The 17,907-nt window shown below is 39.9% G+C and overlaps 1 protein-coding gene across 1 annotated transcript in view; it reads left to right on the top strand.

The window, feature by feature from the left end:
* cntnap2a (contactin associated protein 2a) overlaps positions 1-17,907 on the top strand; it is a 462,042-nt gene that overhangs the window by 430,970 nt on the left and 13,165 nt on the right. Inside the window, exon 23 of the mRNA XM_049564641.1 lies at positions 8,545-8,638. Coding sequence (XP_049420598.1) covers positions 8,545-8,638 — 94 coding nt within the window. The remainder of the gene's footprint in view (positions 1-8,544; positions 8,639-17,907) is intronic.

The following is a 17,907-nucleotide window of genomic DNA, read 5'->3' as shown; positions in this document are numbered from 1 at the left end:
CATCGTCACCATGTTCCTTAACCTAAACCTAACCTACATAACTTTACTTTCCCAAAAACCTAACCTATGTAACTTCACGTTAAGTATGTAATGTGACAGTGCCATTCATGGGGTACTAATTCGTTCCGTTGTATGAGGATACGTTGAGAGTAGTCCATATAATGCATAGTAGGAAGTGAATATGCAATTTGTCGTGCTCAGTCTGTCAAGGTGTCACCCTCTCTTGTGATAAGTACGTGTCTAAATGAAGCCCCTCCTTTGCAGTTTTCATTAAGGTGAAATAAAATGTTCAGATTGAATGACAGTAAATTGATAATCAACATATCTCCTCTTCCAAACAAGTCTTCGGCCCTTTCAGTCTCTCATTGTACATGAAGCAGTGACCTCATCCATACTGGAATCTCATCACCTACAGTCACACACTACAGTGAAAAATTGTGACAGTACGAAAATTGGAAACTGAAACATCCAATGGAAGTTGTCTTCATTTTCGGTGCAAATCACATCCTGCGGCTGCTGATCACTCCAGTGGGAGCACTTCAACATAACACATCCCTGTTTATTGGCATAGAGAGTGATTGGAGCAACTGTGCATTTCTTTGCTCTTCACACACACACATACCTGCATGCACACACTGTGTCTTCCACTGGTTGATCGCAGCTTGGTTGCGTCTAGATATCGATGTTCAGCCCAGTGTTCAGCGTGTGACTGAAATATTAACTATCAAGCGCATATCCCTGGTTTACCACTCCCCTTGTGCCTGGGCTGTACTCCCAATAACAAGCAATTGAATCGTGTTGTCCTTAAGTGATAGGTTCACCTCTTAAACATTAAAGAATGATAAGAAAATTAAGAGGAACACTGGTGGGCATGATGTGGTAATTTGGATTTAAGGAGAAGAAATCCACAAGGGAACTGTGGGGGAGGGATGGAGGGAGAAAATAGATTAAGTTTATAGATAGGGCATGAAAAGTAGAGCCAGAAGGTGTGCTAACGAAGATAACTTTGATGAGTAAAACTTTTTCATGTTGCCTTACTGCCTCCGGGCTCTTTTCAAGGTACAAACATGCACTTAATATCCACCACGGGTAAACAGATGTGGACATGCATACCAACAGACGAGCATGCACAAGTTAGATCTTGTCAGGTCAACTCACTACAAAGGCTTTACACTGCTACACTACAAAATCAACGTTATTCAGTCTAATTCATCTGTCCACTCCACTTCATCTGTCTCTCCAGTCCTCCCACCTTCTACCCTCTCACATCCTTGAGGGCTTTTAGTTATAGTTAATTTACTTTTAGCCAGGAACCATGACTGTAGCTTACACTCTCACTAATGAGTTGCGAGGAGGAGGACATATTCTGCTCAGAATGACAGCAACAAGAGAGACACTGAACAAGACAAGGGAGTAGGTAGTCTGCTTACATAAAGGAATACTTCAACCACAGAATGACCATTTGTACATCAGTCACCCCGTGTTACCTTAAATTCGTAAAGAAAACTGTTTTTCTTGCATGCCTGAACTCACATGCCTCAAGGGGAATCACATTTAGCAACAGCAAAACATCATTAACAAACTGTCCCAGAATATATACGGCAATGTATAATCCATTCGTATGCTCAGTAGTTCCCAAACACATGCATTTTCTTTTAGACTTTAATATTTAAAACACTTCCGCGTAAGCAGTCTCACGCATGGACGAGTAGCACACCCTACTCGTATGTAGCAAAAATGCATGTGTTTGGGAAGTACCTGAGCGTACGACTGGATAAACATGACTTGGATTATAGGCCTACCACACGAGTTGAGTCAGAGTTTATAAAGGGCTGTGTTTATTTAGTTTTGCTGTATTTAAATGCAGTCCCACTTTACTTCAAGCCATCAAGAATGTCCACCTTTTTTGGATTCTTTGTTCACCATGGGGGCATGCAAGAAAAACCTTCATGAATTAAAGGTAACACAGGGTGAGTAACTGAAATAGATTTTGTCATTTTGTGGTTGAAGTATTCCTTTAATTCTCAAATAAAGTATACACAGTAAAGACATTAATTATCAGGCAGTATTTCTCCTGAAGCAGATGCCATGATTCACCAATGATGCTATGAACTGCAGATAGCTAAACCATGTAAAAGAAAAAAATGTCAGAGGGGATAATTTGCCCAGCGATAAACCTCAGAAAGACAAAGTTAGCAGCCAGTGAACAAAGTTACTGTAGGCATTTAACAGCAAAATAGACAAATATTTCCCATAGAAGTTGGTGGAGACTAAAAACAGAGGTAACAGATCAAGATCAAGTAGCCTAAGACTCCAAATGACTCCTCCATCCAGACACATAACATTTCTAAGTGGTATTATTGTTGGTGCTGCTGTCACAGAGACACACACATCGCTTCCCGTTTTCCTCAGAGCTTAGCAACTACCACAGTTTCCACAGTTACTTCAGTTGTTTCATCATCCACCATTTCTACTGCCAAAGACAGTAACTGCAAAGAACTCACATTGATTCTCTTTAGTAACTGGGGATAGCTGCTGATAGCTACCAGGTTAAACAAAAGCACTATCCTCTTCCTGTTTTGGTTGCACAGTTGTCAGGCCCCCAGAAATGCTGACATAGCGTTGCTTCCAAATCTTTTCAGTGGCCACTTGCAGTATTAAAACGGAAAAAAAAACCCTGTGGCCCCAAAAGCACTGTCTCCATACTACCATTGTAAAAGAGATGTCTTTCAAACTGTTGACAGGACACCACAAACTGCAAACAAGGTCAATTATGACTCTTTCTATTATGAATTTTTGATCCTAGTAAGGTTTATATTTGTGAAACCTTTTACAAGTCGAGAAAGGCGATTTAAAAACCTGTGATGTCATCACAATGCAAAGTGTATAGGCCTTGACAGAACTCAGCAGGAGAAACACTGCTGTGCATATTCAGTGCGTCACATACTGCTGAGCTGGTATTCTTCCTCTGGCCGCTGAGATCGGGCGATTCAACAACATTCAAGAGGAAAACAGAATATGTGAGCTGTGTGATTTGGGTGAAGTGGACGGTGAGTCCCATTTTCTTTAATATGCACAAATTATGATGACTTAAGAGAGCTTATATTCTATGAAATGGCTCGTCTACATTCTGACGTTGTCTGGTGCTCAGGTGACCAAAAGCTAGAAAGGTTGGTTCATTTTGATGTTTGCCAAGTTAAGTTCACCAATTAAAGCCTGGAGGAGATGGCAAGAATGTTTTTTTACCAGTATTTATTTAGACCTCTTTCTTTCAATTTTATGTAAATACCTCAGTGATTGATCCACGAACTTGGTCTTCCAAAATGGTGATCTGATTGTATAGGATGCTTTTGTTGCTTTGTTTGATTCTCTCTCCTTTTAATGCTGTCTGAATATCTGCTGGACTCTGATCCAGGCTTGCATTGAATTTATGGTGTCTCGTAAGATCATTGGTGCTGGGTATACTGCTTGCATGACGCAATCCTCAAAATTCTTTCATTCTATTAATACATCCATGACAATGGTTGACGTACTTACTTTGTGCCGTAAATCGAGCCTTCATTTACCACAGAGATCATACCCAGTGGCAGACATACTTGCATAGTGAAAGCGAGGCATATAGAGAACCAATATGAACACTGATGGTGTTGTTCTTTTCGATTTGTTACATTGTGCAATCAGTATTTGCTTCATAATGGAAAGTTAAAGCACATAAATTTTCTATTTCCACTTTAAAAGGTGATAATATGTCAGTGTTGTCTTCCCTCCTTGTTTCTGCTGCCCCCAGGTGGCCATAAAATGGTGCAGGTTTAAACAGTCATTGTAAAACATCTGCATGGATCACCAGACTTATAATGTTATTGTTTGATGGCGTTTCAGTCATTCAGTGAGTTCTTTGAAAAGCCATCAGCAGCATTTACAGTCAGACTAAATGTGCAGAACTTTTCCTACATGCTGAAACGTTACCTGCTTTCACGAATGTTCAGGCTGAATTATTGTGGGCTGAAATGTACACTTGCTAATTATTGAGTTTGGAATTGGATCGCAAATTACTGCATTATGCATTACAGCCTAAAATGCCAATTTTGTTAATGGCGTGCCACCGGCATTTGAAACCTAACCAACCCATTATTATTTTGCTTACTTGCTCATCGGAGGCCTTGTTGCAGCTGCTTTGATCTGAGATACAACAACATGAGTGAGAGGCAGAGATATGAGTCAGATGCAATAAAAGGCAGTTATGCTGGTGGGCCCGCCAGTGCATCAAATTCAATTTCCAGGGTAAAAGACCGAGTTGAGTGTTTACCTGAGGCTGCGGAGGTCTCACTTCTCTGCTATCAGGGCTGCAAATCTTAAAGGCATTTAGACAAGCGACTGTTCAGTTTAAACACACGGCGGAGAACAAGTGGGAAGACAAGTAGGAGTGTGGTAATTGGAATCGGAGAGAAAAGGGAGCAGAAGAGAAATGGAAAGCAAACGAAAAAGAGGAAATAAAGAGTCAAAGAGAGAGAGGAGGAGGTTGAGAAGAGAAAGATCATGTATCCAGATAAAGGAAGTAGCACCACAAAATAAAATAACAAAGATCACTTTGAAGCATTTAGGTTATCTAACCCCTTCACAGTCCTGAGGCTTATTTCAAGGCGTGGATTTGCATGTGCACACAAATACCTGCCGAAATGTACACACGGGGTGCACAGAGTGCCGTGCAGGAGGCAAGTGTTTGGTTTTTAAGCTGTTTGTGGGGTCTCGTCAGGTTAGCTCGCTATCAAAGGCATATCAAGGGGAGATCAAAATAAGTTTCCATCTCTCCAGCACTGGCTTTTGCTTTCTCTCAAACTCTCACACTCTGTGAGGGTTTAGAGATGAAAGTGGGGAGTCCCTTCAGGCACCAGACATCTCATCTCCGTTTTCTCCTCTCCTCTCCTCTCCTCTCCTCTCCTCTCCTCTCCTCTCCCCTGATAGTTGTTGCCATGGTTGGTATTACTGTTGTGAATAGCTGGCTCTAGCTGTGAAGGGAAAAGACAATAATTCAGTTGTTCTCTTGATAATGAGGTCAAACTATTTATTCGAGTAAAGAAAGGAAATTAGCATTTATTTGCACTTAGCTTCTCTAATGTTTAATCTGTGATGAGAGTCTTTTTTGTCCCTCAGATATCATTAAGGAAACAGAGCTGCCACAAGTAAGAAAGTTCTCAGTGTACTGTAAATTAGTTTGAATATATATAGCACATTGGCTAAATTAGATTCCTTTTGAGCACATAGTTAGGGAAATAGATTTCACCCATTGTTAATTTTCTCTTTGTCTAACCCCTGATTACTTTGCTTATGTAAGCTTTATGTAACCTAAGAGGCACCAACAGCGCTTAAAGGAGAAGATTGTGTTGTCTAAATGGTGCAGTGTAAAAGGAAAGGATCCCAATAATTGCGGTTGTAATTGACAAAGTTTGGTAAAATGAGGTTTCTTCCCTGGCTGTCTTCCTCTGTGGACCTTTTTGTGGGGTTTTGAGACTCAGACCGCCCTCCCTCACTGTGCAGCCAATTTGTTTTCTCAGATAAAAGTAAATAAGCTGAGCTCAATTTAATTGTGCCCCATTATCCCACCCTCCAGTCACCGTGGAAAACAAAACCCACACAATGCTCCGCTGAGACCAGGCTTTTGGAAGGAATCAAATTAGGATATGCTCTGTGTATGTGTTTGTGTATGTGTATGTGTATGTGTGTGTTTGTGTGTAGAGAGAGAAAAGCAGGCGAAAATAGTCTGGAGAGGTAGGGGGTAGAGAGAATTTTCTGTATGGGAGGACTCTACTGATTCAAACCTGTAAACAAGAGCAACTACACACACGCGCACAAATCTCAACCTTTTAATGACAGTCCAGCTCAGCTCCCTGCTAACAGTCCACGACAGCTATTCAGCACATCAATGGAACAAATTTCCAGTAAAACACACAGTAACAAAAGTCATTGTTTTCAATCAACCTCCTCTCCTGGCTCGGGTCGTTGGTATGCATTCTGCAGGCTGGTGTATGCTGCGATACAGTTCTCCTGTGAGCACAGTGAAGGCAGGAAGGAAGATCTTTTATTTTCTGGAACACACAGAAACCAATTTGTGGGGTTGAAATGATTCTCGTCAATAGCACCGGCTGCAGCCTTCAAGCTAATTAGAAACTTCAGTGAAACAGCAATAACAAGTTAATTATGTTGCAGGGATATTAAAGTCTTGTATTCCCTCCCTCCATCAGCCTCTCTGCGCTCACATCTCCACCGACGCTCTTCTGTGTAAACACGCTGCTTCTTCTCTCTCCATTTTAAGTTCTCGGGGAAAGGCTTTGAACCTACCGCAGACTTTAGAAATTGCATATTGTTAATTAATGTGTGATCATTTATCTCGAGTCCTGGTGAAGAGCTGTTTGTTTGCATGATCATTATGGAAGATCGCTTTTAAGTTTGTGTTGAGCTGTGACTAGATTGAAAACAGAAAGGCATAAAAGAATATTTAACAACCTTCCAACTGAGAGGTTTGCTTTAATCATGTGGTCTGGTGTGACTTCTGTAGACAACCATGATAGTATGAAGTGAGATACTGACACCACTCAGTGTGAGGATTTTAGCCTACAACCTATCCACATAGAATGGCTCCTATATTATCTTACAAAAAAATGCACATACAACCATTCATGTGATATCTAAAGAATAAGCGCCCCACAAATGGCATTGCCATGGTACACACTTAACGTAAAGTTGTGTACTTAACATAAAGTTACGTAGAGTGGTTTTGGGCAAGTAAAGTCATGGAGGTTAGGTTTAGGAGAGAAATAAGGTTGGGCATTGTCACGCTAAGTACTCGCCATAACGTTATGTACTTAATGTAAAGCTGCTAGGCTAGGTAAGCAAGTTAAGTTGTGTAAGCTCGGCATAGGAAAGTTGAGTTGCGTAGGTTAGATTTAGGAAAGGAAAGTTACATAGGTTAGGTTTAGAAAAAGAAACATGTTTGGTTGTTGTAAATTTACACATTCAACATAATTTTACATGGTTAGATTTAGGAAAGTAACGTAGGTTAGATTTAGATCAGTAAAGTTACTTAGGTTAGGTTTAGAAAAGTATAGTTATGTAGGTCAAGTTACGTAGGCTACATTAAGGAAAGGAAAGAATAATAGGTTATTTTTAGGAAAAGAAACAAGGTTGGGTGTTGTAAATTTAAACATTTAACATAAAGTTACATAGATTAGATTTAGGAAAGTAAAGTTATGTAGGTTAGTTTTAGGAAAGTTAAATTGCATAGGCTAGGTTTAGGAAAGTAAGGTTACGTAGGTTAGATTTGGGAAAAGAAACATGGTTGGACATTGTCACTTTATGTGCTTAACATAAAGTTACAGTTAAGTTAGGTGTAGGGAGGTAAAGTTACATCGGTTAGGTTGAGGAAAGTGAAGTTCCATAGGTTAGTTTAAGGAAGGTTATGAAGGTTAGATTTAGGAAAGTAACATTAAGAAAGTTAGGTAAAGAAAAGTGAAGTTACATAGGTTAGGGTTAAGAAAGTAACGTTACGTTGGCTAAATTAAGGAAAGTAAAAGATTAGGTTTAGAAAAGTAAAGTTCTGTAGGTTAGATTTAGGAAAGTAAAGTTACGTAGGTTCGATTTAGGAAAATTTCATCTGTAAGACTTAGGAAAGTAAAATTACGTAGGTTACATTTAGGGAAGTAAAGTTATGTGGGTTAGGTTTAAAAAGTAAAGTTACACAGGTTAGATTTAGGAAAGTTACGAGGGTAAGATTTAGGGAAAGTTATGTAGGTTAGATTTAGACCCGTTTTGAAAGTTAGGTTTAGGAAAGTAAAGTTACATAGGTTAGGATTAACAGAAAAAGAAACATGATGACGACAGATCTTAAAATAACTCAAAGTTCACTTAGTTTCACACGGAACACTATCACTGGTCTCCTGGGTGAAAGTCCTGTGTTTGTTTGCTCTTAATCTACTTCCGTCTGTGCTCCTGTAAGCACATTGCAGCCTCTCCGGTGACGTTTGTCATGTGCAAGTTGTGGTGCGTTACTCTTCGTAGGTATACATATCAAAGTGCTTGAAGACAGCATGGCCTAAGACATGTAGTGACTCTGCCACAAGCCTTGAGGTAAAGGGAGTAAGAGACAGACTTGGATTAATATTTAATAACAAACATGTTTCAGGCCTGGTTAATGGTGGAGCTATTGAATCCTGGTTGTCTATAGTGTGTGGATTTGTTACAGTTATGTTACTGGGTTATGTGAATAGTATAAAGGTTTAATTAACTCAGTGGTTTCCTCTTCACTGAACAATTTGGACCACAAGAGGGAGCCATTGAGCCATTCATTGTGCTGTGTTGCATCTTTGCAGTGCCTGGCAGCAAAGAATTACCATCTCGTCTTCACCATCTTGAGCACTCTGCATAATGTGCTGATGCAGGTCTTAGGCTGGCTGTCTTTTTAAAAGACTGATCAGTAGTTTTAGACCCAGACTCTCGTAAAAATGCAGATACTAATATATTATCTCTTGCTCCCCCTCTCCCACTGTTTAGTTGGATCATTACCCTCCAGTCAGCTACACCCTCCCAGACGCCTCAGACACACAGTTCAACCTGGTCAAGACGCTGTTCTTGGGCAAAGTCTTTGGTGAGTACATCAGCTTGTCTAACCCTTTGTAACTATTTTCACGCTGTGGAAACTTTTACAACACCTATTAGGGTCTTTTTCTTCTTTTAAACTCAACCCATCATGGTCCAGACTACTTGGTAATGAGCCTTTTGGAGTGTTAAGGAGCTCAAGTTTCTAATCTCACTGAAAATCATTTCAGTTGTGGATTAGTGAAGTGTCTGATTAATGTTATGAAGCTTCCATGCAAAATAATCTCTGTTACGTGGCAGTCACCTGACATCTCTCCTGTCCAAAAGTAAAAGCAACACAAAACGTGGACCCACTGTTGTTATTTCAGCTGTTGTCATATTTAGATTCTCAGTGCATATTTTGATCTGTTTAAGTTCAAGTTCATGACCTTTATTTGTCCCAGAGGGGCAACTGGTTCTGCTACAGTTGCAAAAAATAAGAAACAACACAGGGCTAGACATGAGAGCTAAAAGACTTATAGCAATAAATTGTGGAAGGCCATTCTGGATACTATTCCAAGAGTCTTGAGATGGACTCCAGAAGCAACATGAATGAACCAATATTTCTTTCTGTTTTGTCTAGTGTAACCCGTAGATACACAACTCGCTTAGACACACATAAACCCTCTGCAATCATTACCCCTTTGTATTATTTTTTCCCATTTCTTTTCTTACCCAGTTCAAGTACTCATGCAGATATGTGAGATAAGTATTCTGTGTTGATGGTCTATTTGTTGAGAAAATCAATAAAAGTTCAAGTCAACAAACACACATAGATAACCACAGATAATAAAAAGAACAGTATAAATACAGGAGTAAAAAGGTGAACACATGAAGTACAAAGTTACAACAGTGGTAAAGAGAGAGAAGAAAAAAGAAATGTGTCCTTCAATTCAGTTAAAAATTCAATTAAAGGAAATTCTTGTGCCAGAGAATGTTTCAATTACAGAAACATCAATTAATGTCCACAAACCAGTAGCAACCAGCGCGTGCCCGGTGTCAGGGTCACACAGGGTTTTTAATGCAATAAAGTATTAAATATCAGTCAAATATTCAAAATATACAAGATATAAACTGTTTCAGGAGCAAAAGCAAAAACAGTGCTTAATGGAGTAACAATAGAGGTATGATAAGTACAAGAGCTACTAAAAATGAACTAAAATGGTGGATAAATGCAGACGGCACCTGATCATCAATGTTATATTGTATATGATATAACAATGAGAAGTAATGTTGCACATGAATTTGTGAAAATGATATTCAAAGTAGTATTAAACACAAATATACATAAATTAACACTTATAAACAATTCAGACAAATTTAAACAAGCTAATAAATTAACAGATCTAAATACACACAAACAAAATCTCTCCATGTGCTTAAAAAGAAAAGTAATTGTAATTACTCGTTCTGTCCACAAGAGGGTGCCAGAGGACTATAAGAGGGATATTGGTGCAGCACAAGATTCCAGCTGCATCCACGGCACCACATTTGTGCCTGATAAGGTTTGAAATCTGGCTATAAAAATATTCTTAGGAAGGAAACTTCTTTATTAAAATCACCTTGATATTTTGTTGCTCGGCATTAGAGTGTCCAGGATTTCTTCATTGCTTGATTGGCTTAGATGACCGATCAGAACATCCTAATCATCAGAATCCCCAACCTTCACTTTAGGTGGATTTTCCCTTCAGTGTAGCCGTTGAGGTTGGTCGTCCATTATCTACATAGATAACTCAAAAAAAAAAAAAAAAAAGTGATTCCCACACATTTTTCTTTCTTTCTTTCTTTATTTATTTCTTTATTTATTTATTTTCATTTATAAAAAAGGTCAATGTATCGGGCTCAAAGACCCCTCTCAAGACATCATGTCTTCATTCATCTTCATGTTCTGCTAACACTGACTGAAATGTGATTCATGATCTTTTGTATCAGTTTGGTTTTTCCCCACTGACACCTCAGAGTCTGCACTAATTACCCTAATTATCAACAGCCAGTTATCTTCCTGTTTAGGTTCCCCTAAGTAATAGCTGCGGTTTATGGTTTTATTTTTGTTGGTTTTTATTAGCTTCTTTAATCACTCATAGTGAACCTTGTGTGTCATTGTGTGCTGTTCCATCGTACATTTTCTTCTGTCTTACCCTCCTTTCTCCTCGTCCCTTTTGTCCTCTACCTCAAGTGCGGAGAAAGTCAGTGAGGTTGAAGTAATGGCTGACTTCACTTACCAGCCAGAACTATCGACTGCTGCACACACCACCAGAACCCCTGGGAATACAGCACCATGCACACACACACAAACATGTGGATGGGCACATGCACACGAGAAACACAGCCATCCATCTTCACCTAACTAACACAGCACAGATGCTTTAAGGGCACGCAGGACAAAGTCACTGCACATGCCAAAACAGCTCCAACTCATATAGCCATCTCCTCAGAAGAGCCTTTACACATCACTAGATTCAACATAGTGAGATGTTACTGTATGTCTCATGTAGACACATAACAGAATAATACATATAGACAGAGCGAGGAAATAAGGAGGTAATTGGATCGAGGAGGAAGGAGGAAGACAGAGGGATGACGGGAATCTTGTGATGAGAAAGACAGACAGAGAAAGGAAACAGAACAAAAGCAGGCGTTTGATTTTGCACATCTCATCAGATCTGTTCCACTGTTGTGTCGGGACCACGGAGACAAGAGAGGCTGTCAGGCAGCTGAGCTATCAGATTCTCTATATCTGGGAGACAGAGACTCTGTGTTTGCTACGGCGCATACACAGACACACACTGATCACAGAGACGTCTCCTCTGTCACCTCGCAGTCTGCTGATTGTGGGATGGGACGAGCTGGATAGAATAAAGACAGAACAAAAGCGAGGTAGACATTAAAGAACAGAGAGATACATTGAAAGACATGCACAGATAACCAAACACTGCTTCAATGATCATCATTAATATACAGTAAACAAAATTTCATATTAACTAACTCCATAGAAAACAACTCTGTTCTTAGTACCACAAATGCACATTAATGAGGTACTTCTACATCTCACAAGCGCACCAATGATTAGGGCCCCAAATATCCAACAACTAGGTGTTTGTCCCTTCAATATCTGACACCACATTTTGTCTGTGGGCTGCAAAGGGTATAATTACCATAAACAACTCCTATAGTGATAGAATATTTGTGTCATTTGCAACTAATTTGGCCTTGTTAGCTCAAATTTATTGTCTTGCACATTAGACACAGAATCATTATTTTCCCAGTCATCCTCCTGAGTCCCCCTCACACAGTCTCCTTGAGCTCAATCCACAGCAAAGACGTATCAAGTCCATCACATAAAACACTCTAAGCTAAGTTGACCCGAGCCCGCTAACACACATAAACAGAGCCATCAATATGGATCCATAGAGGCAGGTGTGGGATACAGCAATATTGGCCAACATGTGTCTTCTTTCTCATAATCAACCGTTTTTTACGAGCAAATTCTGTCTGAAGATTTTGCTCATAAATTTCAAGCTTACTACCTGTTAGGCAGAGGTTAGACTCGAGCCACATGACTTGGACTCGAAACACACTCAAGTAGCAAATGTGATGAACTTAAACTCAACTTGACAAAATCAAAAAAGACTTTCAGCTCGACTTAAACACCCTTTTGACTTAGAAATACTTGGAAGAGAAAGTTCTTGACATTTCTTCAATATGAGATTAGATAATACAAAAAGACATTACAAAAGCATACGAAATTCACTCTGTTGTGGTACTTCAATTCAATCAGGAGAGGCTCGTTCTGAGAGAAAAGAATATTTATTTACGTGTGCATATAAGTATGACAAATGTGAAAAGTCTTTGGCGATTAGACCCCATTGTGATGTCATCTATTCCAGGAGGGTGGTAAAGACGTAGTAGATTAGGGACCCCCCCACCCCCAATGGAGTCTACTGTAGATGCTGGTAATGGTGGTGATGAGATGAGATGAAGAGGGAGCTGAGGATCTGGATGTGGAGAGGAGTGGGCTTTTGATGAGCTCGTCCTGGGCTTGGTTAAGGTGACTGGAGGTGAATGGTGTGGACGAGGGTGCAACAGCTGACAGGAGCAGAGAGGAGAACAGATTTAAAGTTTGGCAGCAGCAACTTGAATGGCTGAAGCAGATCGTGGCAGAGTTTGTTTTGTTAACTGGGAGAGGGAACACCCATAGTCAGCTGATTGGTGGAAGTGATGGGAGGGAGATAGTGAGACAATTGTGAATGGATGTAGCATAGAGAAAGTCTTCCTGACTGAACATTCTCACACCGACGTTGACATTTGGTCATGGACTTTCCGTGTGTTGGCTGTTGACGTTCTGGGACGCAGTGTCAAGTTCTGACTGTTACACGCATTGTCTTCTTTCAAAATACACTTCTGTTTTCACAGGAAATTTACTGTTTACACACAGTCTCTTTCAAAGTAAACGCACTACGTTAGTACAACACTGCAAATTGAAGTTTTTTTCCTTCATCAACAAACACACATGGTTGGGTTTGGGGAAAAGGAACAGGGTTTGGCTTAATAATCTTACAGGATGCAGAAGTCAAGTGTCTGTGTTTTTTGGACCCATCTACCACCCTTTCCGCCCACTCCACTTGGATTTTCACCGCTTTAACTTTCGTCCTTGTCCCATGATGCCGCTGGGTGCCTTTAAACTATAATGGCAACCGGCCGTGTATCATGCCGACATTAAAGGACGCCTTTTTTCGTTGGTGTCTGACGCCACAGGTCACTGCTCAAGCGCCAGATTTTAACGATTTTGGAGATCGGGCTCCAAGAGTTAGTATTAGAGCTGAGACAATTAATCAATTAGTCGCTCAGCAGAGAAATAACAACTACTCTGATAATCTGTTATTTTTTTATGTAAAAAAACAAAAAAAAACACTCAAGATGCCGTTTCAGTGTCTTAAATGTGATCATCCACCCTTTTCTTTGTTTTGTTTTAAAACTCTTAACTGACAAACTCATTTGGTTTTTAGGACTTTAGGAGATGTTATGAAAGCAATGCTAGATTGAGAAACAAATCAGATTAATGAAAATAAATGTAGGGCACAGCACTAGCTAGTATACCTGCCCGACACTTATAATGCAGACCCAGGTGAAGCACCATGATAAATGTATAATAGTGACCGACTACAATGCTGCGGGCAGAACAGTGTCACCCTGGTTTTTGAGAACAAAAGCGATGTCTTCTTAATTGTGTTTGTATAATGTTGACTATTGAGCCTGTTTGTTGTAGCTGTTGGTGTGATTATCTCAGGTTCAGGGTCATGAAATCTACTGTGTTTGCTTCCAAGGGTAATTGTACTAAAGTGTTATTGATCATGAGGCACAGGGATGATTCAGCACGCTGTATGTATAGTATACGCTCCTGGAACTGCTGCAGCCTGATGCGTAATGTAACTGTATGCAGTGTGTGAAGGTAACTGTATATGTACATCACTGCTTAGCAGTTATTTATAGGGTTAGGAAGTATGTATGTCTTTCCTTTCACCATGCATCTGTGTGTGTATGTGAGGGTATGTGTGTGTGTGCATGTTGGTGGGTGGGTTGATGTATTGCGTATGGGTCTGTGCTCCCTGGGTCTCTGTGTCCCAGTTGAATAGATGGGGGACATGAGTCATACATTAGCCAGAGCAGCAGGCACACTCCCAGCCCAGTCCTCAGTGCCACAAATCTGCCTCTGAGTGTGTGTGTGTGTGTGTGTGTGTCTGTGGGAGTGTGTGTGCAGTGACTATATGAGGAAATAAATTCAGAGCCAAAGGCAGAGAGAGAGCAAGAGAAATAGTGACACTGTGAAAGTGTTATTAGAGACAGATGATTGTAGCCCTGAGGGTTGCTTGTAAAGGACATGTACATCAGTACCACACTGAAATTCAGATTTCTCTCTCTCTTCCAGCCTGTTTTTTTTTTTGTATCCCCCAGCCTCTCGTGTCCTGTTAACTCTGCCCACACATACTTAACACGTTGCTCCCTGCGGGTGCTGCCAATTATTTTACACGGGCTCTAAGTCATGCTGCCATTTCCAGGTGTAATGGCTTTATTCTTGGAAAGTGTACGGCATAATGACTGTTGTTTTCATTCGGGGGTCTTCTCTCATATTAGGCTTTTTTATGTGCTTTATAAACCTCAAGAAAGCTGCCCTACAGATGAGTTTATTAGTGGTATTAGTAGCAATATAAGTACCCTGTTTTAACAACCATAACTCTAAACTATCTGCCTGTACAAGAGAAGTCTTTATAGCACCATAAGAAATGAATATCAGTCACTGTTCATTAAGATCTGTCCGCTGGAAAATGTTTCCCTAAAATTAGACTCACTGTAAATCTCTAAAAAATATATATATATATTTTTTAATATTTTTTGCATATTTACCTTAGTAAGCACACTGCGCTTTTATATAGATATTTAGTATGACTGACATTATCTGAGACTCAGGAGGTGTGAGTGTATACTGGTGGAGCTCAAGGTTGTTGTCATGGGTAAAAGGTGAAAATATTCATTTTGGCTCAACACGTCTGTCACACACTGAGATTTAGAAATACATAGAACTTATTCTAGATGAGCATTTTCACCTTTATAGAAGGAATAAAGGTGGTATCAGACTCTGCAGGTACTGTGAGGCACTGGGAGCTGCTCTTAAGAAGGTTACGTCATGTAGGGTTCTTGGTTATAAAACCAAACACAGTTGTATAAATCTTGTGTCTGTCCTATTTTAGATTGTGGTGCAGGGGTCCTGGGTTATTGTACGCAAGCAGTTCAGAACAGAGCCATGCGCTCCTTTCTGGGTGTGCTCAAAATGGCGCCAAAACTTGCCGTATGTGATAACATGGGACTGAAGCGTCATAAGGGTGACACGTGGAATATACAAAACAACATGCCAGATAACAGACTTACCTAACAAATTTCCTATTTGGATTTTTCAGACAGGTCCCCAATATAGTAAATGTAGAAAGAAATCATGTTGTAGTATTAGTCAAACTAAAACAATACTGTTTGAAATATAAACAGAAATTGTCAGAAGAAGTTTTGTGTAAACCAACATTTAGAATATACAGTCTGATAAAGTGTATTTACCATCCAGGGCACTGTGTCATCCTTTACCTGCCCAGAACACAGATGTCACTCTGTGTCCAGTTAATCTTGCCTCTGGCAGTGGAAACCAGACACTTCCACTCACTTCAGAGGAAAGTATCACCTGTGTGATCTGAGAGAGCTCAATAATGAAATGCACTTTTTTGCTCTATTGTCCATTATATTACAATCTTAGATATGGGCTTTTCCTTAAAATGTCTGCAGAATGTCCTGGTTTGTTTTTAGAGTCTGATGGACGTAGACTCCAGTACCTGTTTACAAAGTTCTCCACGCTGATCAGTTTGTGCTGAGTGTCTACCAGCAGTGTAGGAGGGTGCTTTATGTTTGATGTGTTTGAGGCACTGTGCTCATATTTGCTTTGATATTGTTTGACCTTGTTTGACATTGAGGTGTTTTATATTTGTTCTTTCACTCTCGTGATGGTATTGCTTTTGTTTGTTATGTTTGCTGTGTCTTGTCACTCCATGTAGGCTGAGCACATTTAGGTGTGTGACACTTTGAAAAACAAATTACCCTACCTTATCTTACCCTCTAATCCTAAATTAGATAATTTGTCTGTATACTTTTATATGCTGTTAAGTTGTAAATTGTGATAATTTTTGATAAACATCTCCATATAAACCGCTTTAAGAGCATATTTACATACAGAAAATTTTTGAACTGAACATGAGCTCGTTTAAAGGGCAAAAAGGGCATCCCTTCTACAAACAATTTTTGTATGGGGCATGCAGATTTTTTTTGTTGTTGTTGTTGTTGTTGTTCACTTGCAGAGGCCGTGCCAGGAGGTTTCTAGGTGTCTGCTTACACTAGAGGAGCTCTTTAGGCCAAAGTACATACAGTACATTTGTGCACAGGACTATCAGGGGAAATGTCTGTGTGGGGTGTCTCATGATCGATCTATATATATATCTAACAGCTGCAACACATATGCTTTCAATTCATCATTTATTTATAACAGGCAACAACAAAGACAACAATGTCACACTGTCACAATCAACAAATCTGTACACAAAATAAATAAATAAATAAATAAAGTAATCAACAACTCTATCTACCATACAAACTACAAGCAGGCCTGTGTTCAGTTACAACAATCAGGCTTCAGGTGCGTTCTCCTCTCCTCACTTCATTCTCCACTGCTGTCCTTTGTCCTCCTCTTCGTCTTCTCTTCTTCTCCTCCTCTTTCCTTTATAACCAGTCACATACTTATCAGTATCTTCTCAATAAGCTTTAATCAAATAACCCTAGAGAACAGACACATGCAGCAGCTGCAGTGTCGTGCTCCTCTGCGCTGTTTGTTGTTCAGCACCAAAACTCATGTCAGATTTGTTTAAATTAATTATCAAAGCTGCAGTATGGGAGATGGAAACAATATTTCAAGTGGAGTTTTGGTTTCTGAAGACACATGGAAGTGGGAAAGCAGTTCGGCATCTGTCTCTTCTTGCCATGGGCAGCTGTTGAACTCCACTCTGCCAGAGACTTGGAGGGAGATGGGGTGGTTTTAAGTCAGACTAGCTTACTGTACTTGTTGTTAAGCTCAGCAGTGGGTCATTGCCTAAATCAGCCTGGTTGTATTGAGATGTTTTATAGTGGATTAATTTCAGGCAGTCACTATTGATACCCGGCTGACCATGGAGGAAGGTCAGGGAGACGTCCCAGCAAGCATTTTTTGGTTTAAAAAACGTCTAATAGCAGTCCTACATGAAGACCTGACGTCTAGGCTAAATCACAGCTGAATTTGGGCTGTCAGTGAAAATTTGGTAGACATCTAACCATAGCCAAAGTGTAGACGTCATCAATTATACGGCTATGTAGAGACCATGTCCAAAAAATGGAGATAAACATATTTTAATTACTGTTGACTCTCCATACGTGATTGAATATCATACCGCACACCATCTGCAATGGCGAAAATTACATTTAATCAATTTTTAAAATTAAATCGGCTAGATTTACATGTAGCTAGACTAAATCAGAGCTAAATATAGCCAATACGTTTAAATCACAACTATTGCTTGCTGGGGTGATGCTGCTCTACAGGGTGCTTGATTTGTGTTGGTTAACTGCGGTGACTGTGACAGGGGAAGTTAAAGAGGGAGGGGCAGGGGCTCGACATACAGCAAGCTTTTATTTGAGAATGAATGCAATGAGCCAACT

This window comes from Epinephelus fuscoguttatus, linkage group LG21, assembly GCF_011397635.1.
Source record: "Epinephelus fuscoguttatus linkage group LG21, E.fuscoguttatus.final_Chr_v1".
NCBI classification, from domain to species: domain Eukaryota; kingdom Metazoa; phylum Chordata; class Actinopteri; order Perciformes; family Serranidae; genus Epinephelus; species Epinephelus fuscoguttatus.
Note: the sequence above shows the minus strand (reverse complement) of the source record. Positions and strands in the feature narration are given on the sequence as shown.